The following is a 24,184-nucleotide window of genomic DNA, read 5'->3' on the forward strand; positions in this document are numbered from 1 at the left end:
ATATAATTTGTCCAAGGCCATGAATCTGGTAATGGAGCCAGGGTTCAAACTCAGATAGCTCTTAAACACTATGCTGTCTCATTTCAAGTCAAAGGATCAGTGGATCACCTGCATGGAGAAACTTGTTAAAAATTCAGATTCCTGGGGTGCTTGGGAGGCTCAGTCAGTTAAGCGCCGACTTCAGCTTAGGTCATGATCTCGCGGTTTGTGAGTTCAAGCCCCACACTGGGCTCTGTGCTGACAGCTCAGAGCCTGGAGCCTGCTTCAGATTCTGAGTCACCCTCTCTTTCTGCCCCTCCCCCGCTCACGCTCTGTCTTTCTCAAAAATAAATAAACTTCAAAAAAAGTATAAAAAAATTCAGATTCCTGAGCTCTACTCCAGGCCTACTGAATCACTAAATACTAGATACTGATGTTCAAGGGGAAGATAGGACTAGGTTTTCCAAAGGCCTGTCTCTCTCCTTCCCTGCCTCTCCATTGTGGTTGAGCAAGTTCCTGACCCAGCTAGGCTGGCAGTCCTCTCCTTTCCTCCTCTTCAAAGAGAGCTGCTTCCTCTCCTTCTCTCTCTGCACTGGGGCTCACTTCAGGTCCAAAGTGCTTCCTGACTCTCCCAGAGTGGACAGACTTCTCTGAAACTCATGCCAGAGCTCAGGTCTGTTGCATGCTCCGGGGAGCGTCTGGCAGCTGCCTGGGCCATTCCTTCTTCTCTGACAGAAGGCAACAGCTGGCCAATGAGTCGTCTTCCTGACCAGGACCCCTTGAATCAGGCAGGATATATGGATGTGGACAAGGCCCCTTCTGGGCCTCAGTTTCTCTCTTCATAATATGAGGAACAATTAGCTTTGTCTGTGCTCCTTCCTCCTTCCCAGGAAGTGTACGGAGCACAAAGTAGATTTTATCAAAAGGAATTCTGGGCTCTGGAGAAAGACACTAACAGAACAACCAACCTCCCCAAATCACAATAATAGGAACAAGAAGAAGAATGAGGACATGGGATCAGCTTGGGAGACCTGAAGAGGAGGCATGCCCCAGAGTTGTGAGGATGTTAGCTGTGATAATTTGGATTCATTATTGACCATAACCTCTGTGCATTCTTAGCTGTGATTCAATTTTAGAAGCCCTGAAGTTCTAGCAACCACTTCTCCCTCTGGAAGAGAAATTTCCTCTCTGACATGTGGATGTGGTCTCATGGGTCTGGGTCACACTCACAAGTGTACCTGTCTATCTACCTCCCAGTACACACACACACACACACACACACACACACACACACACACATGCTCCAGAGGACTGGAAAAAGCAAGAGATATGGAGTGAGACAAAACTGGGTTTGAATCTTGACTTTTTCATACTCTGTTATCCCTTGCAAGTCAAATAACCTCTCTGAGTTTCTGCTATTTTAAAATGGGACAACAATGGGGCACCTGGGTGGCTCAGTCGGTTAAGCATCTGACTCTAGGTTTTGGCTCAGGTTATGATCTCACGGTTTGTGAGTTCAAGTCCCGCACTGGGGCTCTGCGCTGACAGTGCGGAGCCTTCTTAGGATTCTCTCTCTCTCTCTCTCTCTCTCTTTCTCTCTCTCTGATCCTCTCCACTCTGTCTCTCTCAAAGTAAATAAACTGTACGAAATGTTTAAAAAATTAAAAAAATAAAATGGGACAACAATAAGTCCCAACTTTTCTGTTATCCTGATTTGCTATAGGGAGCAAGCTAGACAATAACTTATAATCCCGTCAAGTGCTGGATTCTGGGTGCACAGACACCAGCATACATGCATGTATATACTCCACACAGGTTCACACTGGGGTACACTCACATCCAGATGACATACACAAGCCTGCCCCGGAACAATCACACAAGCACCTCCTTGCCAGCCACAGCTCTCTGGCTCAGAGCAGGCCCGTCTTTCCTAACCCTCATCATGATTTGCAGGGCGGCAGCCTCTTCTGGTTTGTTTTTTACTCACACCAGGACCCAGGGGACTTACAAGGAGCACAATAAAAGCCTAGCCAATCTGGCATTGTGCCCCACTTCCCTTCCACATAAAGGCTGTCTAACCACTAGGCATCTGGCCTGAAAGGCTGGCCAGGACCTGCTCAGCATCTGTTGCTTTGCTTAAAAGACCTGCTAACAGGAAAGTGTCTGGTTCCTTTCCACCCCAAACAGGAAGTGCCTGCCACTGTCCAGAGGATGGGGTAGCTGGTCATTTACAAGAAATCAACCCTTGCCTTGCAGAGCCTTGGGGTAATCTTCATGGGATGCTTGCTCTCTAGGAAGGCTGGAAGAGCAGGATTCCAGGGACACCTCCTGGGATAGCGGTGGGAAGGTGGTGATGATGGCTAGGACTACTTACTGCCTGTGACACCTGGCACAGAACAGGCTGTCGGTCTCTGAACAACACTCACGAACACTTACTCTGTGCCCAAGTTCTAGAGAAGGTCTTTGAGCTTGAAGAACTTACAGACAAGTCAGAAAGATAAGTCATGCCACCCCCCACCCCATTTATTTATTCGTTCATTAAACACAAGGTTGTCTTCCTTCCCTTAAAATTTTTTTTTTTTTTTTTTTTTTTTAGTGCCTACTGTTTCAGGCACTGTGTGGGGCACTGTGGAGTTCAGAGGGGAACCAGGCAACCCAGCTAGAGAACAAATCAGCCTGTTACCAGGTAGGCAAGCCTGGGATAATGTGGTGCAACTGAGAGTTCCATAGGGTTTCAAAAGAGACAAAAGATCATTGTTTTTTTTCTCTGGTGGGAGCAGTAGTCTTACTGCTTTCTCTCTTGCCCCCTACGGTCCACTCTCATGACAGCAGCCGGAGCAACCACAGTAAAACAGGTCAGACTGTCCTATGGTGGCTCTGCTAAGTGGCTCCCTCTCCTGGCTTCCCTTCTCACTCTAGGAAAGTTCACAGTCTACAGGGGCCTACAAGACCTTACACAGGTGGTGGAAGGTTGGAAAGCCAAAGAGGGGTGGAGGCAACTCCAAAATTAATCAACATCACTAAGATTCTACCAGCTATAGGACAGAGGGATGAAGGGAGGATTGGGGCTACAGGATCCCAGGAGCCAAGGCCATGAATAGAAATGATCTCTGGGGGCACCTGGGTGGCTCAGTTGGTTGAATGTCTGACTCTTGATTTTGGCCCAGGCTCGTGGGTTGGAGCCCCGTGTCGGTTTCCTCGCTGGGTGTGGAGGCTGCTTAAGATTTTCTCTCTTCCTTTCTCTCTGCCCCTCTCCTCGACTCTCTCTCTCTCTCTCTCTCTAATAATAATAATAATATTATTATTATAAAGAAATGATCTCTCGAGAAGACAGTTGCTGCCCAAGACACCCCTGTAGCAGAGAAGGAGGGGTAGACATAACCCTGGCTCTTCCCTTTTTTCTACTATCTGATTTCCCACCAGGATGCCCAGGGGCTGATTCTAGCTGGAAGCTACTGCCTGAGGGACTCTCTGAAACTGGAATGTAGCTTAGAGGGGTTAGCTCTCCAAGTGAGGATCTGAGGAATGCATCAGGGGCAAACAGGCCCAGTACTAAGACCTTCCCTGTACATTCTGCTAAAGCTGGTGTGTGCAATGTATCTGCTGTCTTCTATGACTATGCAGAGTGAGTCCAGGATAGTGGATACAGAGGGAGCAAGATCCTGTAGCTTGAAGAATGACGGCGTGAAGGTCGAAGGTGGTTACAGACAATCATCCCCAGGCAAAAGCCTGGAAGATGGGGGGCACAGAACTCAATCTGTGAGTCAGTTTGTGGTAGAGAAGCGCCCTTGGAAAGAAGCTCCAGAGAAATACAGACTTGGAAGGAGTTCTCGGTTTCACGTTTGAGAGACCAGGGACACTGTAAAAAGAACCTTGCGCTTAGTCCAAAGGCCTGGATATGAGCTCTGCTTCTGTCCCTAATTTTCTGTGTGAACTTGGTAGAGTTTCACCTCCCTGAGCTCCAGTGTTCTCATCGACAAAATGTGGATAACAGCAAGACCTATTTCACAGGGATGTCCAGAATGTTAAAAGAAATAATGAATATAAAAAACTAAATGTCACTCCTTTGATTAGATCCCTCAGAAGTGTCCTATTGTTTGTTTGTTTAAAGGATTGTATTTTATCTTAAAGGGTTCTACTTTTTTATAGAAGTTTATTATTTTGAGAGAGACAGAGACAATGCAAGTGAGGGAGGGGTAGAGAGAGAAGGAGAAAGAGAGAATCCCCATGGCTCAGCACCATCAGTACAGAGCCCAAGGTTGGACTTGAACCCATGAAACTGCGAGATCGTGACCTGAACTGAAACCAAGAGTCAGACACTTAACTGACTGAGCCACCCTGGCACCCCTTGAAGGACTCTCTCTCTATTTTTTTAATTTTATTTTTTATTTAGGGGCGCATGGGTGGCTCAGTCAGTTAAGCATACAACTTCCACTCAGGTCATGATCTTGTGGTTCGTGAGTTCGAGCCTCAGGTCAGGCTCTGTGCTGACAGCTCAGAACCTGGAGCCTGCTTCAGATTCTGTGTCTCCTTCTGTTTCTGCGCCCCGCCCCCACTCATGCTCGTGAGCTCTCTTTCTCAAAAATAAATAAACATTAAAAAAATTTTATTTTTTATTTTTTAAAATTGACATCCAAATTAGTTAGCGTATAGTGCGACAATGATTTTAGGAGTAGATTCCTTAGTGCCCCTTACCCATTTAGCCCATCCTTCCTTTCACAACCCCTCCAGTAACCCTCAGTTTGTGTTCCATATTTATGAGTCTCTTCTGTTTTGTGAAGGACTCTATATTTTTAAGTAATATCTCTGCCCAATGTGGGACTCGAACACCACCCCGGGATCAAGAATTTCATGCTCCACCGACTGAGCCAGCCAGGCTCTCCTTCCCTATTGTTTTTTATTTTTTTTCCAACGTTTATTTATTTTTGGGACAGAGAGAGACAGAGCATGAACGGGGGAGGGGCAGAGAGAGAGGGAGACACAGAATCGGAAACAGGCTCCAGGCTCTGAGCCATCAGCCCAGAGCCCGACGCGGGGCTCGAACTCACGGACCGCGAGATCGTGACCTGGCTGAAGTCGGACGCTTAACCGACTGCGCCACCCAGGCGCCCCTGTGTTGTTTTTTTTTTTTTTTTTTTTTAAAGTTTATTTATTTAGTTGGAGAGAGAGAGAGGGAGAGAGAATCCCAAGCAGGCTCTGCATTGTCAGTGCAGAACCCCACACGGGGCTTGAACTCATGAACCTTGAGATCATAACCTGAGCCTTTACCAAGAGTCAGACGCTTAACTGACTGAGCCACCCAGGTGCCCCCCCCCATCATTGTTTTTAATTTAATATCCAAGCTCCTCTGCAAAGCACACAAGGCTCTTCAAGATGTGGCTTCTGTCTACTTCTTTCACCCATTTATCATTTATCACCACTCTCTACCCGTGCAACTCCACAGACCAGACAGACAGAACCATTTGCAATTCCCAGAATTTTGCTTTCTCATAGTCTTTGCAAATACAGTCCTTTCCGCCCACAGCATGCTATTCCTGATACACATCCCTTGTCTAATTCCTGTTCTTTCTTCAAGGCTCAGTTTAGGAGGCATCTCCTCCAGGAAGCCTTCCTTAATACCCCATCTGCCCTTCATGTGGGCTGGGCCATTACTCTCTTTTCAGGGGACACTCTGCATTGTCCAATTCTAGCACGTGCAGTAGTTATTGGAATTAAAGATTTGTACCGTTCCTCTTTATGAGACTGCAGTTCCTGGGGGGGCAGTGGCCATTGTGCTTCCTATTTCCCAACCTGCAGGGCTTGACATCTAGTAGACCTCAGGAGTGGCAGCTGAGTGAAGAAGAATGAATGCATGCATGAATGAATGGATGGAGATACAAACTTAAAGTGTCAGTGATGAGCAACACTTTTGAATTTCCATCTTAAAAAAAAAGAACACCCAACTGCAAGTAAAATTTTAAAAAGTGGAAGAACAATCTAGAAGTTTCCCCCATTTCTCACCCAATTCTCTCCTGCTATTGCACATGCCCATCATCTCCTCCTCTGGGTTGCCTTCCTCATCGTATATGCTGAATGACTGAATCATTTTTAGTCATGAAGGACTTTTTATTCCTTTAACCCTGCTTGTTTGGCGCAATCCAGAGAGCTCTGTGACCCTCTATATCAAAAGTGGAGTGTACAATTACTGCTAGTATAATTAAGAGAGATGACCTCATGTCTTTTTCTTTTCTGGCCTGAGGTGTTATTCTGAACTTACCCCTCTATTTCCACCCCCAACTGGCTCCTCTTCCTGTTCCCTATCACAGTGAGTGATACCACCATCTGACCACTTGTCCAAGTGGAAAACTCAGAATTCATGCCCAGATTTTTACTCTCCCTTAGCTGCTCCCTCCTAAGTTGGTCACTAGATCTTGTCCTATCATGTAAGTAAGTATCTTAACTTACCTTCATCTCCACAACTACAACCTAAGTCTAGGCCACTGTGATTTCTCACCAGAATTATTGCATTGGTCACCTAATTGGTCTCCCTGCTTTTAGGCACCTTTCACCTCCATACATTTTTAAAAATTAATTAATTTAGGGGCGCCTGGGTGGCGCAGTCGGTTAAGCGTCCGACTTCAGCCAGGTCACGATCTCGCACTCCGTGAGTTCGAGCCCCGCGTCGGGCTCTGGGCTGATGGCTCAGAGCCTGGAGCCTGTTTCCGATTCTGTGTCTCCCTCTCTCTCTGCCCCTCCCCCGTTCATGCTCTGTCTCTCTCTGTCCCAAAAATAAATAAACGTTGAAAAAAAAATTTTTTTTAATTAATTAATTTATTGTTTAATTTACATCCAGGTTAGTTAGCATATAGTACAACTGATTTCAGGAGTGGATTCCCTAATGCCCCTTACCCATTTAGCACCCCCCCCCCCGCCACAACCCTCCAGCAACCCTCTGTTCTCTATATTTAAGAGTCTCTTATGTTTTGTCCCCCTCCCTGTTTTTATATTATTTTTGCTTCCCTTCCCTTATGTTCATCTGTTCAGTATCTTAAATTCCTCATATAAGTGAGGTCATATGGTATTGTTCTTTCTCTGACTGGCTAATTTCACTTAGCATAATACCTACCAGTTCCATCCATGTAGTTGCAAATGGCAAGATTTCATTCTTTTTGATTGCTGAGTAACATTCCATTGTGTGTGTGTGTGTGTGTGTACACCCCCCCCCATCTTCTTTATCCATTCATAGGTCAATGGACATTTGGGCTCTTTTTCCATACTTTGGCTATTGTCAATAGCGCTGCTATAAACATTCACCTCTATACGTTCTTCATACTGCAGCCTGAAAATGCAACTGGGACCTTCCTTTAAAATCCTCTGGCTCCCCACTGCCTTCAAGATAAAGCACAAACCCTAACATACCATATTTTACAAGGTATCAGCTATTTAGCCCTCTACTTTTCTGGCCTCACCTATCATCCTCATTCATCCCTGGAAGGTAAACTCCAAACGTATGGAATTACTTGTTTTACAACTAGTGTAAGGCACTTTACCCCACTTCTCATCATCTATGGCTTGACTCAGATGTTGCGTAGCCTGCAGGGAAAATGTTCTTTCACCTCATTTAATACTCTAAAACTCAAATCCCTACTAGGCAGTACAGCGTAATGGTTAAACCCACAGGCATTGGTGTCTGGTTACTAGGATTCGAATTCCACGTTGGCCATTTACTAGTTGTGCGACCTAGGGCAAGTGAATAATCACGTCTGTAACGTCAGGATACTATTTCATCAGTGTGTTGTGAGAATTAAATGAGATGATGTAAGGTGCCTAATAGAGTTAGCCAATTATAACAGCCCCGAATAGTAAGGCTCTACCTCCCACCCCGCCACATTCTCAGGACCAGGTGTGTGTGTGCTTTCGTTTTAATGCACACGTTTGTTCCAGTATCAGCCTTGTAGTCCGTGTTTTACTTGACAAGGTAGTTAGACCTGGAGGCGCTCACGACTTTCCGTCCCCGAGCTCGGCGACACAGAACGCCCCGAGGTGGCTCCAGCTGCCTGCAACCAAAGAGGAGCGAACTAGGGCATACCATTCGAAATCTTAGGGGAAGAAAGGCTTTCTCTAACCAAATAGTCTGTGTTTATAAAGTCTCCCCTCTTTCGCTTCCTAACCTCGAATTCTGTCGGGTGCAATCAAAGTGAGAAACGGCACTATAGGTGGGAGGGAGAGACAAGGTCTAACTTCCTCCCCCATGCTATTCGCGGCATTGGTACTTTCTCTTCTCAATTCCCTCTCAATAATGGTACCGTTCGCGGAGGGGAGGACGGAGAGGCATTGTGAAGTCCTGAGGGCTAGGAGGCTGGTACTCGTACAGAACCACCCCTCGCGCCCTGGCACTGTGGTACCGCCCACTGCCCTCTGATTGGCTGCCGAGGCCCCGCAGTCGGGCTCAGCCCGCCGCGCCGCCCTCAGTACAGCTCCGGCCGCCGCGCCGCCTGGCTTTCGTATTCCTTGTTCTCGGCGGGCTCTGGGGGCTCCGCGCTGCGGCCGTTAGTCATGTCGGGTAGGTGACTCCTTCAGCGAGCAGCGGCAGCGGCGAGAAGGGGCCTGGCGGGGTTGGGACGTCTTCCCGCCCACCGGAGGGCCCCGAGGGAGAGCCTCCGGCCCTGAGGGAGGCTTGGGGGGGGGCGGGTGGCCGCGGCCGCCGCCATGTTGGGCTGAAGGGACGCACGCTCCCAACGCTCTCCGTCTGCAAATCACGGCGGGAGCGCTTCTGGCCCCTCTTTTTTGACCCTGTCCTTGGAAGCTGAGGAGACGTGCCCCTCCCGGGGAGGGTGTGTGAGTTGGGGGGGGCGGAGGCCGTCTACGCCATCACAGGGGCGGGGGGAGCCCGTGATTAGAGCATCCGCCTGAGAGAATCGGTGCTTCTGGTTCTCCGCTCCGCCTCAGATCTTTCAGCGAGGCCTCGGGCCAGTCGTCTCGCCGCCTCGTACCTCAGTTTCCCCATCTGTGAAGTGGAGCTGGGCCTTCCTGACTCACCCATTCATCAGGTGGGGTTCTTGACGCTCTGGGAGCCCTTTCAAAGGACGTTGCCTTGCACGAAATCCTCCTTCTCGTCATTCCCTCAACCGTAACCACCCGGATTCGAACGGGGGTGTTTGCATATAATTCAGCTTCCTCCTCACCCTGCTGTCGTTCTTCTCCCTTCTCCAGTTGTTTATCTCCTGCAAGAGCCTGAAAGTGAGCCTTTTCTATTCTGGATAGACTCCCGTAGGTACATGTGGCATTTACCTTAACACATGCAGACCAGAGGAAAGGCAGTCTTACACGAAGCATTTAAATTGATAGAGCGCCCCGCCTCCCCGCCCCCCCCCCCCCCCCCCCGCCCCCATCGTTGTGTGGAAGAGAAAGAAAAAGGCACTGATCTCTTCGGGATAGTCCGTTGAGATCCTGCTATAAAGTCTGGAACACGAATGTTCTCTAGATGTAGCAGTCTTGGCTCACCACACAAGGTCCTCTGTTAGGGTACCTTACAGGCTGCAAAGACCCAGCCATCCACTTGCTAGAAACCATCAGGAGAGCTCACGTTTCACATGGAAAAGCAGAACATTTCTTTGAAGCCATCTGATTGGGATGAAAGTGACTGCTGGCGCAGTCTTTTACATTGATTGTCTAAGGGAGAGCCTTAAAACATACACGAAATCCCCCAGTAACACAGTTTTGCAAAAGGATGGAAACGTGTGACAAAAAGCGAGTAGGTGGAGATGAGACCAAATTTGCAAGAATGGTTGGACAGGATAAGAAACATTCCTTAGATTGACATTGACATTAAGCCTGAATATTGAGCTTTTGTGGAAAGGGGCGCCTATCTGATGGAAGAGGCTGTTAACTGCACAGGATTCTTGCCTCTTTCAATTTCTATTTAATCCTTGCTCAAACAAGAATTTCTTACTCCAAAGTAAGTACTTCTTTTACCAGGTGCAGAATTTGGGATGAAATCTGGTAAAGCTCCACAGAAGTATGTAGAAGTATACCCTTAGATGTGTAACCCATGTATGATTAAAAAATAAATAAAAAGATTCTCCTACCCTCATGGGGAAATTTACCATTTCAATGAACATTAAAAACTAATGGTGTGTCTTGATTTTTAACATTTTTATTGGTATAAAACAATGACATTTTTATAGGACTGGGTAGCTTTTGTGGAAAATTAAAGTTTAGAGGTTACTTACCATCTGTAAAATCCAGGATTTAAGTGTGTCATATTAGTGTGTGAGCTAGTTTATCCATTAGTACTGATCTTCAAAGTACCAAGACACTAGACATTTGTCACTGTGTAATTTAAGTTTTTTTAAATACAAGATTGGCTTTCACATGTGAAAACTTTATAACAATTGTTTTTAAGTTAAGTCCATTAAAGCTAGAATCTTTAAGTTCTACTTAGTGTTCTATGCTGTTTATACATTTTGTAAAACATGTACAAAAATACTTTTGACTTTGTATAAAAATGAGAATAATGCTTTTGACTTGTTTTTTGGTGAACGTTTCAGTTAATAAATTTAACAGTAAATTCCCCCTAACCAGCTAATTGTTTTAAGTTTAGTTAAATCCTTTAAACATTTCAAACTCAACCACTCCAGATGCCTGACAGGACAGACCTATAAATGAAATAAAAGTGCTTACATAGTTAATAAATAAGTCAAAATTGTAAATACTGTAAGTCTGACTCTCAGACATTCGGATATTGTTTACAAGTGTGAATTATCTGACATCTTCAAGTTAGAATCGAATCTAATATCACTTATACAAAAATTACAAAGTTAGCGTACTTATTTTGGTATATGGCAGACCAAAATAAATTGAAAATCCTCTATCTACAAACACTTAAAGATGCAAGAATTTACAAAAAAAGAAAGGGCAAGACCTAGCTGCCAGAAATGAAGTAGAAGCCGGATATGGCTAACTTGATGGTTGCCCTGAAGAGGAGGAGGGTGTAGGTCTCATCATTTAGAGACTTGGGTTTTATTACCCAAGTGACTAAGGGTAGGAGATGGAGCCTTGAGACTATTAGAGCCAAGTAATGGGAACTGAGACCTTACATATAACGTATATGTTTGAAAGACTTCAGTGAAAGGATTAACTAGAAAAAAACTTTTTATCAGCATAACGGATAGCAAAGTTTGGGCCCTGAATGAAAAAAAGTCTGTCCTGATAGCTTGTAACCTGGGAACTGCTTCATACAATTTGGGTGTACGTTTAAGCTAGGTATGGGACTCCAGGAAAACTTAAGCCAAGAAATTAACAAAAATTGGTTCTGGGCTGGTAATAACTTTGGGGGGTCCTCGTAGAAACAAACGAAAAGCTTTTTTTTGGTGGAAACTTCACAGCATAGGTCACAGGAATCTTCTATAAAAAATAAGCCTTGCAAAAGATGAATTCACAGTAAAAAGTTGTAGAACTTGAAACAGTTCACCAAAATGATGGTTTGTGACAAATGGAATTAGAACCCCTACAGGTAATCTGAAAGCAAATATGCTTAAAATTATTAAAAACCTAAAGGAGTCAACTTTAAGACCAAGACATTCTGAAGAAAGGCCATGCTGATACAAAAAGAACCAAGTATATCTTCTAGAAATAGAAATAATGCATAAGTTGAATTGCAGATCTAGCAGAAGAAATAATTAGTGAAGTGGAAGACCTCTAATTACCCACAATTCAGTTCAGAAGGAAGAGATGAAAAACAAGAAACAGATTGAGAAGTCCTGTCATTTAATATGCGTATAATGTGTCTGCTAAGAACATGGCGAGGAATCACTATTATAGTTGGGAATTTTCCAAGATTGATGAATATTTTGGGTCAAAAAGCAGCAGTCCCAAGCATGGAACATAAAAACCAATTAATAACGATATATGTTGATGTGAAATTGCAGATTATGAAATATCAATAAATACGAAAATGGTAGTAGACTTAAAAGTTTTAAGAAGCCAGAAAATGAACTGATCCAAGGACTAGTGAATCCAGAAAAGGGAAACAGGATGCAAAAAACAGTATACAAGAAGCAAACACAGTAAATAAAAAGCAAATATTGATCGTATGGAACATCAAAGATTAAAATGATTACATTTGGACGTTAAAAAATGGAAGCAAAAGTGAAGTCTGTGATTGCCATTATAGTATTAAGATTCTAGTAGAGGTTGGAGATTGTGAATTTTGTCCAGAATGTATGTTAAAAATTGAACATTAAATTATGAACGGTAACTTATTGAGAGAACAAATTGAATGTTTAACTTTTAAAGCAGTAGGGGAAAAAGGAGTAAAGAAAATCCAGTAGGAGGCAGGAAAGGAGTTAAAGGAGAAAGAAAACCCCAGTAGGTAGAAAAATCTAATATAGGTGTGTAGGAATAAATAGTAAAAGTATGAAAACACCAGTTGAAAGAAAGATTTCACATTGGGGGAAAAAAGATCTGTTATGTTCAGAAATGATACACCTAAAACAAGAATGTTGGAGGTATAGAGACAGAAAAAGATTAACCAGGCAAACACCCACCAAAAGCAAGATGCTGTTTAGGTATGTTACCAGTCAAAATAAAGTTTGGACATTTTTAATTACGCTCTTCATGCAGTGTTAAAACGGAATTTATCAGGAATATATAAATTTGTACTTTTATGTGGCTAACAATATAACCTCAAAATATAGAAAGCAAAAAAAAACCCTAACAAATCTATGGTCAGATGGAAGTTTTCTAGCATACCTTTCTCTGTAATAGATTAGGCAGACCAAGTGTTAAGAAGGGTATGAATGATACAATGAACAAATATCTAGACTTAGAGAATTTATTCAACATTTAGCTAATACACAGTTCTTTTCAAGCACATGAGGGCCATTTATGCAAGTAAAGTATTTACCAAGGGAAAAAACAAACAGCAAATCCTAATAAGTACCAAGAATAATAACAAAATACTTTTTTAGCCACAATGGAATATAATTAGACAAAAACAAAGAGAATCAAAACCCTATACATTTGGAAATGAAAGCATTTCTAAATCATGGATTTAGACACAGGGCTCAAGTGTCAAGTACTCAGTGAGTAGTGGTTTGAAATGCTATTAAAGAAACTCATTTTCTCTGATGAGTGTAAAACATCTGTACTTTCTCACTCAAGTATTTATACTAAAGGCTGTGTTTATTGGTCAATATGTTATATCTTCCAGAGTTTTAAAGTCAGCCAGCTAAAGAAGTCAGATTTGTAGTTTCAGAGGAATGAAATGATTGGGTTAAAATTATAGACTCATTAGATTTGAACAAGGGTCACATGACCTATATGCTGTGTACTTCTATAATTTTGCTTGAGCCAAAGGCTAATAAACAAGTATGTCATTGAGAGAACCCACATCCATGCCTTAGGATATAATTGAAGCTAAAGCTTCATTTATGCCTGGAGTAACTTCAGTTTTACTCATATATTTCCACCACTTTCATAATCCTTTCCAGTTTCTGACTTGGTTGAAGCTAATTTCTCATTTGGTAGATGCATCTAATCTCTTTATGGTCCATTTAGATTCTGTGTCCTTTTCGCATTTTATTTGGTCATTAGCTAGAAGTCTGATAATTTTATTATGGGTGTGGTAGTGATGCAGTTTTTTTCTTTTTCATCTCAGCCTTCTGTCTTTTACATTCATAGAAGTAGTTAAGATTTCATTCAATATTCTTGAAATGAAAATATTAACTATTAATATTTAAAAGCAATAAATATTTTAAAAGTAATTTGTTCAGCCTGATTGCAGATCTCTACTACAGAAAAGTGGCAGATCTGATGTCACCTTAAACTGCCATTGGCAATGTTTTCATATTGTAGCTTAATGTGAATTGAATGAAAAAGTCACTGATTTGATTTCTGGTGGTTTTCAGAACTGTTTGACAGCAAACGATTTTGTTTCATATCAGATGAGGTTGTGCCTAATGGTCAGCAGTTTCAGACAGTCATTTTTTGCAGCTGAAAGAGTATTTCATATAATATTACTCTTATTCATCGCTAATAAACTTAGGTCATTAATTTGACACTGAGTAGAAACCTAAAGGAGAGAGCCTCTTCAAAAGTTTATGATATAAGTGACATTTTGAAGTATGAAGAAAAAGCTCATAGTTCAAAAAAATTTTTTTTGCCGTACTTAATTCATGCCTTCCTTGGTATCTTTTGTTGCCAAAAAGGAAGCTGGAAGTAGGTATTGCTGAGTTGGTATACTGATTGGCCAAGTCCCTGAAAGCTTGGTAAAGTTGAGGATAAACAACTAACTTAGCTGCTTTTGTCGGAGATCTGTTTGTTGCTGCTGACAGCCAGAGCAGTCTAGTACAGGGGAAAGGTATATATGTTGGGCTGGTGAGGATATGCAAGTCAGTGTAATCCTGGGGATTTATCTCGTCAGAGTGTATGTCTTCCCCTGCCCCCATTTGGTCTTGGTTAGTTTCAGTAGATGTCTTTTTGTACACAGAGATAGCTTGAGCTTTGAGTTTTTGTTAAAAGGATGGATTTTTCACTGATTTACATTTGTTTGCTTGGTTCTTGTGACCGTCAGGACACATTTGTAGAGTAGTTGTTTTCAAAGATGTAAACAAATCTTTCCACAGTATTTTTAACTAGTTTTCCTTCTGTAGTTAATATTTATGACATTTTCTTAATCACATTTCATCTATAAGAGCTAAACTCAGCCTTTGAGGGAAGCATAATTTTAAATAAGATTTAAAATTCTTTTTATGTGTTTTAGATTCTGGAAGTTACGGGCAGTCTGGGGGTGAGCAGCAAAGGTAAAGTATACGTATATTTTAATAATACCATGTAAGAGTAGAACTGAGGAAAAAAAGATGAATTTAGTTAGGGTTTCCTTTTGAGATTTGGTATCTGGATTTCTAAAAGAGTTAAATATTAGCTTGTCAAGGAAAAGAGTCAGACTGTGTACATACATACTAAAACAATTTTTCCTTTTTTTTTAAAAAAAAGCCTGCTTGAATCAGTAAATTCAGATACCCCCTAGAAATTAAGACAAATCTCATAGGTATTTTAAAGATTGTTTTCTTTAGGAAATTTTAAAAAAGTAGTTTAAGTCCTTAAAAGGATTTAAACAATTCAACCAATATTACAAGTTTTTAGAGAAAGCATTTCAGTTTTTGGTTGTATAAAATGCTAATATTTTTTTCAGAGCAGATTTTCTTGAAGCACTGTAATAGAAATGCTTAGCATTTTAAAAAGACTTCTTACCATGCTCACAGTAAAAAGAAAAGTCTGTTTTTATGTGACCATATACATGCAGTAGGGTTCTTTTACGTGCCAGGAACACAGTCTTCATCTTGCACTATAAATGTTTTGCAGCTCAATGTGAGATACTCAGAATAGCATCTCAGGTATCTTCTGTCGTCAGGTTTTAAGCTCCATGAAAACAAAACTAGTTTGACTTTTTTATTCTCCTAAGATAGTGCTAACCTTATAATAGGCAACTAGCAAATGTTTATTCACTGAAATGTATTTTATAAAGTAAAATTGTGTTAGTACTTGATAGTTATAGAATAATAAGGTGTTTTTTGTTTTTTTTTTGCAAATATTTTATCTTATTTTGGCAGGCATATATTCAGAAAGTTTGTTTCTGACTTGTTAGGGTTTACATGCTATAAAATTGAAGAAAATTCAGTTCTGAGGAAGGTACATTTATTTAGTCAACGAACTATATGCTAGGCTGTGCAATGACACAATATAATTTCATTCAGTGATAAGACTCAGAAGATACACATGTCTCTACTGAGGCACAAAAATTGGACTTTTAGTGCCTATGGTGCCTTTTCTAGGAAGATAAAGGCAGATTTAAGGCAGATGGTAGGAAGAAATTAACCTGTAAAAACATAGCTAATTTGATGAAAGCACTAACTTAAAAAGTCCTCATTTTTCTGCTTCAGATATTAGGGGTTTTGCTTCCATGTAGTCACTCCCACACGCAGGTATAATTCTCTTGAGATTTTCTAGCTCTAGTGAAGTTTTATTTGTGGGATATTGTTAGAGTGAAACTTTTGGTGCTTGTTTGGCATTCAGGAGGTCTGGGAGTGACTTCCTTTATGTCTTTACACTCTTTGGTCACCACCTTTAAATTTAGACTCTTGGAGGCAGATTGACAATTTCTCAGAAGAAAAGCTTGTATGGAGTTGAAAGTTGAAAATGAAGATAGGGCTTTCTTTGGTTTTGTTTTTAAGCTTTTAAAATTCTAGCACATCTCTTTCAAATAGTACATTTTTCTTTTACAGTTATTCTTCCTATGGAAATCAAGGCAACCAAGGTTATGGACAAGCACCACAAGTAGGTTAAAATATAAATTAATGTGTTTCATAAATAATTATTCCTATTTTAAGTAGGTGATGAAACTTGTATTTACCTAAATTTCAGAGCTATTCTGGCTATGGACAAACTACTGATACCTCATATGGACAGAACTATGGCGGCTACTCCAGCTATGGACAAAGCCAATCAGGTTAGACTTGTTTGTTAAATTTGCTATTTTAGAAATTTAAAAATCAGATCATTTACTAAATGGTATATCCATCCAACCTTAGGTTATTCACAGTCCTACAGTGGTTATGAGAATCAAAAGCAGAGCTCATATGGCCAGCAGTCTTATAATAACCAGGGACAGCAAAACACGGAATCATCAGGAGGGTAAGGAAACAGTAAAGGCACTGAGATTATGTCGGGCAGTGGAAATAACACTTCGGGTATTAAATAGACTTCGCCATCAAATTCCTAGCTTTAAACATTTTTTCAGAAAAGTTTTGATGAAGTATGAATTTCATAGTTTTGTGTTATAAATGTGGAAATTGTCACCAATGTCATTTGATTCTTATGATGTGGTTATTTGTAAAATTACTGTTGAGGTGTATGTAAATGCACATGATTTAAATGTTAAAAAGGAAAATTTTGACCTCTGCTTTATACCTGAGATTAAATAAAAACCTAGCTATAAAAGGACACTTCTCAGTGATTACTTTTATTTCCATTTTATTTTTTAGCCATTTTAATGTATTACCTTTATTACCTTTTTAGGGACAAAAATATTTAAAAAGTGCCAAAACCTATCCACATATTTCAGATACTCTAAAGATATTTTATTAATATAGGTAGGTAAATACATACCAGCAAGTTTACAGGTTTAAGTATTTTTTGGGGGGGGGTTTGGTTTTATAGTTTTTAAGTTTCAGATGAGAGGAGGCTGTTCTTATTACTAATTTTAGTGATAGCAACTTAATTTTTTTTATTGTGCTTTACATTTTCTAAAATGCTTTTGCATTCCTTAATTTATCCTTAACCACTGTGACATAGTGTCAGTAATTATCCCCATTTTGCAGAGGTAAAGAGAAGTTATTAAGATTATGTAAGCTGTTAAGTTACATAGCTGAAAAATGAGGCAAAAACTGAGCTTACTAGTATTCTGTCTGCAGTGAAAAAAATTATTCTAAGTGAAATTCAGTTAAGTATGAACATTGGGAAAAGATTTATGAGGTTGCATTGTCAGTGTTATAGATATGAAAGTGTTTTGAAAAGTAGAAAAATAGAGTAGAAGGAAGATCTCTTCAACCCCTGTTGGTTAGTTTTAAATTTAGAAGAATCCTTTTATAAGGATGCATTTTTGGAAGCATACATGTAAATGCAAACCAAAGAAATGTGTTAGATTTGGTCTGACCACCATTTTAATGGGAAGTGCTAGGTGCACCGGGGTGGCTCAGTCAGATAAGTGTCTTGAATTTGGCTCATTTCATGATCTCACGGTTTGGGGGGTCAAGCCCCACGTCGGGTGCTTTGCTCACAGCATGGAGGCTGCTTGGGATGCTCTCTCTCCTCTGCCTTGCCCGTTCACTCTCTCTCAAAATCAATAAATTAAAAAAAAAAAGATGAAGCACTAGGGTTCTGACTGTTGATGTGATGTGCTTTGGGTACAGAGTTGGGGGAACATACTAATCTTTATTAGATTCTTCTCATCTGATGCAGAATAAGATGTGACTATTAAGTTATGAGGTTTTTTGTTCCCTTTTTGTAAAAGTAAACATTAGAACTCAAATCCAATTTAAACGTTCCTTTTAACATCCCCATCCTGAGAACAGGTAATTAATAGTCCTGTTGCTCAGAACATACCTAGAAATTTCTTTTTGAATTGCCAGAGATAATAAGAAAGTAGTCTCATTATTTGGTAGACTATTTTCAGGTGTAAAAAAAAAAAAATGGCATCACAAAGCAAGTTCCTTCCTCTAAAAATCTGAAAGCTATCATTGAAGATATTTAGGAGAATGTAATATAGGTTGTAAAGATAATTATAAGAGAATAGTCCCCTCCCCCCCCCCCCCCCCCCATCGCTTCTCGGCCTTTTGGCTAAGATCAAGTGAAGAGAATAGTCCCCCAAATATTATGAGATAACGTTGTTAAATGACAGAGCTTTTTAGTGTAACTGTTAAAAGGACTCAGCACTTGTGATATATTTGTTAGAGACATATTACTGTACTTTGTGGCACCTTTAATTTTTTTAAATTCAAGGAGATGGTAAGAGGCATAGTGATTTTTTGCTTTACCAGTGTTTTCAGAGGTGCATGTGGTTTTCCTCATAATGTGGGATTTCTTCAGTGATAGTGCAATTGGTTTGAAGGCCATTCCACTGGTGATAAGGAGATTTTGTAGATAAAAGAACTAAATCCTTTGCATCAGAAAGTAGTATTAAATATGGTTGAGGTCTAGCTGGTCAGGTCCCTTCTGTCAGTCTCAGTCAACTTGCTACAGTGAACATAATCCTTCTATAAATTTCCAATTCTTGATTTCTGTTTAGCCAAGGTGGAAGAGCACCTCCGTATGACCAGTCAGACTATGGTCAACAAGATTCGTATGACCAGCAGTCAGGCTATGATCAACATCAAGGTTCATATGATGAGCAGTCAAATTATGGTCAGCAACATGATTCCTATAATCAAAACCAGCAGTCCTATCATTCACAAAGAGAGAATTACAGCCACCACACACAAGGTATGATATATTATTTTTCTTTTTTCCTCTCAGAATTACATTGAGTTCTGGATTAAAAGACCTACAGGATTTTAGTTGTTTGTATAAATTCAGAGTGACCTTGAATATATGTTCTTCTTTCTTATGGCCATTAAAACTAGTTTATTGGATTTCCATTTCTGAATTTCTCAGAAACTCCCAAATGGTCATATGACTTTTTGATGATTGATTACCTGAATTTCCTTTGTTGTGTCAGTTAACTTTGATCATTTGACAATGTTGCTGCTACCATTGTTTTGGTAGTGGTGGTATACCTGATATAGAGAAACTACCTATCAGGTATACCTGATAATAGAGAAACTAATCACCAGTAATTAACCTTCTCTCACCTCATCTAAGAAGGACCAGCCCTTCTTTCACTTGTTTTCCTGTAGCACTTAGACTATACCACTGATATTTAGGAATTTGTCCCATGTTTCAAGGGCACAAGTCCTGTCTTACTCATTTGTACCTTCATTACCTACTATAGAGCCTGGTTCATAGTAAGTGCTTAATAAATATTTGTTGAATAATTGAATAAATAAGCGAATGAGTAAAAGTGGAAGCTTATTCACTGAATATCTTCAGTGAACATATTCACTGAATATGTCTCAGTTTTAAAATCGTTATTTCTTGTCCCTGCTTGATTTACATTTAAGTATTTTTGAGGTGAAGAAATAACTTTTTAAGATTAGGGTTATGCTCGGGGCGCCTGGGTGGCGCAGTCGGTTAAGCGTCCGACTTCAGCCAGGTCACGATCTCGTGGTCCGTGAGTTCGAGCCCCGCGTCGGGCTCTGGGCTGATGGCTCAGAGCCTGGAGCCTGTTTCCGATTCTGTGTCTCCCTCTCTCTCTGCCCCTCCCCCATTCATGCTCTGTCTCTCTCTGTCTCAAAAATAAATAAACGTTGAAAAAAAAATTTTTTAAAAAAAAGATTAGGGTTATGCTTTTCATCTAATTTATTAAGATTCTGTACCTAATGTTGCACTTTAGCTATTCCTCATCACCATCACATCAAGTGGTGATATCCATGTCACCATTTTGTTATCTGACTACGTAGCAGGACGGAATTTGACACAGATACAGTTCCCAAACACATTTAATTCCAGATGTTTTTTTGATGGCTTGCATTTGAATTCTGTATATATGTGCCATATTCCAAAGAATATAATGTATAACCTAAAGAGCCATTCAAGATTATGTTATGGGAAGCCTTTGTCAGAAATGACCCATGGTTATTTATTCATGTGTATATTATTATTATTATTTTTTTGTAGATGACCGTCGTGATGTGAGTAGGTATGGAGAAGATAATAGAGGATATGGCGGGTCACAGGGAGGAGGTAGAGGGCGTGGGGGATATGACAAGGATGGAAGAGGTCCTATGACAGGATCAAGGTAAGTATTTAGGTATAGGTGCCTACATTCCTTCTCTCTTTAATTTTTTAAAATTTTTGTGGCTTTACTTAGCTGGTTTGATTCCAGCATCTGATTTAAGAGGCTTAAGTAGATTATGTTTTAGAGAAGAAGGCAGAAACTCAAAATTGATTTTCAGTCTTCAGATGTCACATAAATTACCTGAGGATAGGCTGTGTTAGTAGTTCGTTTATGTGGTGTATATTAAACACCAGTGGAGAACATTCCCATTTTGGTTGTGATTAAACCACTTAATATGTTTTTCCTGCCAGAGCTATAGAGTCTAAACTCCTTTAAATGATGACTCTGGGAAATCCAAGTATAATATATGTAAAAAATAAAAGGTAAGTTAATTTTAGATTGGAGTGCAGAGAAGCTGTTCCTTAATCTTGAATCCCCTTGGGAAGAGAAAATATTAGGTGATAGAATATAAATGTGGGGTTGGCAAATGAGAAAGATTTTTGTAATTAAACTATTTGGTCTCCCTTCTTTAGTAAATAATTATTGGAATAATTAGTGCAGCATTCCCTGTCATTATGTATTTTGTTCAGACTAAGCTGTGGAAAAGAAGACTTGTAAATTCAGCTTTTCTTTTCCAGCTTCCCTTTTCCCTATTGCTAGTTTTATCAGGTTTTGGTATTTAATTTTGGTATATGTTATGAAGTTGGTTTTAAAATTACTTTTAAATATATCTATAAATTTGGCACTTTGGCCCTAAAAACAAGAATGAAAAAATAACTGACATTTGTTGAGGACACTCAGATGAGGTTTTCAGGTTGCAAATTCATGTGTAAAGTACACAGGCCTTAAAAGATAACTGTGTTCCTTGGGAATTGAAATTGTTAGTAGCCTGTTAACTGACACTTAATAATATATCAGTACCAGTTCACTCTTTTGCATCTTAGGGACTGTCTGTCCCCTCAGCTGACCTGAGAGACATACAGCATTGTTATTTCTTCAAGTGAGCCAGGAGTTTGGTCACTGACTTGTATTTCTCTGTGTTTAGTATTCAGTGTATTGATATTATGGAAAAACTAAAGCCTAAACTTACTTGGTAAACGTTTATAAGACTGAATATTAAGTCTTTTGATTGATAACCAAAGTCAGTTTACAATATACAAATATGTTATTGTGTGCTCTTCATTATCAAAGTGAGCAGCCTGCCATCATGTGGATGTAAGTGAACAGTGTTAAGTGACATGGTGCTTACTTTCTACCTAATAGCCTCCCTTTCACCTCAAACAGAATCCCAAACAAGATAACCAACAGGTATATTTAATTTTCCAGCTAATATGTTTTAGATAATTGGCTTCTTTGGAATGCTACATGTTTTGCAGGATATCATAGGTTTAATTTTCTTCATAAGGAAGCTGTATGCTATAAATTATTAAACTATGACAGTGTCTGAAAATGGTAGAATCCCACTTTTCAGGAGGAGGCAGGTAGGGAAATCTTTAAAAATACATTTTCATCTTTGAGAGATGACTCATCTTAGAATCAGAGATTTGAAAGGGCCTTGAATGAACCTCTTAATAGAAAAGGGAAGCTCCATACCATAACCAACTTGAGAGTCCTATTTTTAATCACCTTTATAATTTCCTTGGCAACATATTTCAGTATAATTTTTCATGAACTAAGTTTTTGATTTTCAAATTGTATTTAGGCTTAGAATCTCTTCATACAGTATCTTATGTAGAAGCCCACTATATCTTAGGTAAAATGATACTGATCTAGTTTATGGTAGGATTGGGGGAGGGGGTCTTGTCCAGTTGTTACCTATACCCACCCCCCCAAGCCAGTAGATGGCATGTTCATGAAGGGCCTTTTTTAGAAATCCACGTGGATGATGATTATTCTTTGTATTGGGTTGGTAAATTTTTTATATGAAAGGCCACGTAGTAAATATTTTAGGCTTTTTGGGCCATATGGTTTCTGTTGTAACTGCTTACCTCTGCCCTTGTAGCACCAAAGCTGCCATAGACAATATATAAATAAACATGGTTGTGTTCCAGTAAAACTTCATGTACGGATATGGAAATTTGAAGTTCATGTGATTTTCATGTGTTACAATATCTTGCTCAAGATGTGCTTTTTAGCTTATTTATAGGGATAAAGTATTTTTTTTTTTAATTTTTTTTTTTTCAATGTTTATTTATTTTTGGGACAGAGAGAGACAGAGAATGAACGGGGGAGGGGCAGAGAGAGAGGGAGACACAGAATCGGAAACAGGCTCCAGGCTCTGAGCCATCAGCCCAGAGCCCGACGCGGGGCTCGAACTCACGGACCGTGAGATCGTGACCTGGCTGAAGTCGGACACTTAACCGACTGAGCCACCCAGACGCCCCGGGATAAAGTATTTGGAATTAGAGTAAAAATGCCCAGTTTCAGGATTTTTTTTTCACACTTGGTTTTATATTTAAGTACCAAAAATATCCAAACATTTTTTGTTAGTCGTCATCAACACTCCCATTTGTGTTTCTAATCATCTTACTTAAAAAAATTACATCAAGGTTGAAAATACAATCCTTTCAGGGCTGTTTGAAGAATATCTGGCATTAGTTAGGTTTATATTTAAAGAAGAAGGGGCATGGTTTGTGGGTGAGTGTGGGATATGTTGTAAAGGATGGGGTATTCTTAGACTCAGGTTGTATGATTGCTTGGCTAGAGGAAGAATACAAACCAAAAAAGCTGTCAGCTTTCCAAATATGAAAGAAAATGTGTGAAAATTATAGGGACTATAGGAAACAGTGTTTTTCTTGAAAAAGCAGTTGCAGCAAAAAAAAAGAATGAATATCTAATTGTCATTTAAAATTGATCACTTAGTGGACTAGAAGCTTAAGGCTGTAAGATCTCTATGTGTTTTTAACTTCAGCATTGTGATGAATGCATTGCAAAATTGCCAGAACTTTATAGATTGCCATTTTTCATGATTAAGTCATCAAATTAAGTAACTCTTTTCAGGCTTTAATATCTTAAGCTTAAAAAAAAAAAAAGTCATCTTGAATTTTGAGTGTCTTACAGGAATTTTTGATTAGTTCCCTTTAAAATGTTCAGGTGATAGTCTAGAAAAGCACTGCCCAATAGAAATGTAATATGGGTCACAAATGTGAGCCACATATGTAATTTTTTTAAGTTTATTTATTTTGAGAGAGAGAGAGAATCTCAAGCCAGCTCTGCACTATCAGCGCAGAGCCTGGCATGGGGCTTGATCTCACGGATCATGATATCATGACCTGACCTGAAATCAGGAGTTGGACGCTTAACTGACTGAGCCATCCAGGTGCCCTGTGTAATTTAAAATTTTTTAGTAGGCATGTTAAAAGAATGTAAGCAGGTGTAATTAATTTTAATAATATATTTTACTTAATCTAACATACCCAAAATATTTTATCATGTAATCAGTACAAAAATTATGGAGGTTATACATTGCTTTTTTCATACTAAGACTTTGAAATCCATTTTGTATTTTTATATTTAGAGTGCATCTAAATGTTTATTTTTTTTTATATTTACATTTCAGTTTAGACTGTCCACATTTCAAATGATTATTAGCCACAGGTGGCTATTGAATACTGTATTGGACAGTGTAGCTCTAGAATGATAGATATATTGGCTTTCTGAAATGTGGGTAAATGTTGAATCCAGAGAGCCTTTTTACCACATAATACAAGATATGGGAGGAAATAAAACATAAATATATCTAGTGTTGAGAATGGTATTTAAATCCATCCAATCATTTACATTTGGAATTAG

General features: G+C 39.8%; 1 protein-coding gene and 1 pseudogene across 3 annotated transcripts in view; both read left to right on the forward strand.

Annotated features, from left to right (window-relative positions):
* The first annotated feature begins 8,393 nt into the window (after positions 1 to 8,393).
* Positions 8,394 to 24,184, forward strand: part of TAF15 (TATA-box binding protein associated factor 15) — a 29,388-nt gene continuing 13,597 nt past the window's right edge. Inside the window, exons 1-8 of one of the 3 annotated variants that reach the window (XM_086686668.1) lie at positions 8,394 to 8,521; positions 14,723 to 14,762; positions 16,245 to 16,296; positions 16,384 to 16,468; positions 16,551 to 16,653; positions 18,806 to 18,999; positions 20,293 to 20,413; positions 21,656 to 21,700. In XM_086686668.1, the coding sequence (XP_086542794.1) occupies positions 8,515 to 8,521; positions 14,723 to 14,762; positions 16,245 to 16,296; positions 16,384 to 16,468; positions 16,551 to 16,653; positions 18,806 to 18,999; positions 20,293 to 20,413; positions 21,656 to 21,700 (647 nt within the window). In that variant the 5' untranslated portion in view covers positions 8,394 to 8,514. The remainder of the gene's footprint in view (positions 8,522 to 14,722; positions 14,763 to 16,244; positions 16,297 to 16,383; positions 16,469 to 16,550; positions 16,654 to 18,805; positions 19,000 to 20,292; positions 20,414 to 21,655; positions 21,701 to 24,184) is intronic. The other 2 variants (XM_086686669.1, XM_086686670.1) reach the window with 2 other exon arrangements.
* LOC112855678 (U2 spliceosomal RNA) lies at positions 18,338 to 18,502 on the forward strand (annotated as a pseudogene).

Source organism: Puma concolor, chromosome E1 (genome assembly GCF_028749965.1).
Source record: "Puma concolor isolate L17-30 chromosome E1, mPumCon1.1.hap2, whole genome shotgun sequence".
Lineage (NCBI taxonomy): Eukaryota > Metazoa > Chordata > Mammalia > Carnivora > Felidae > Puma > Puma concolor.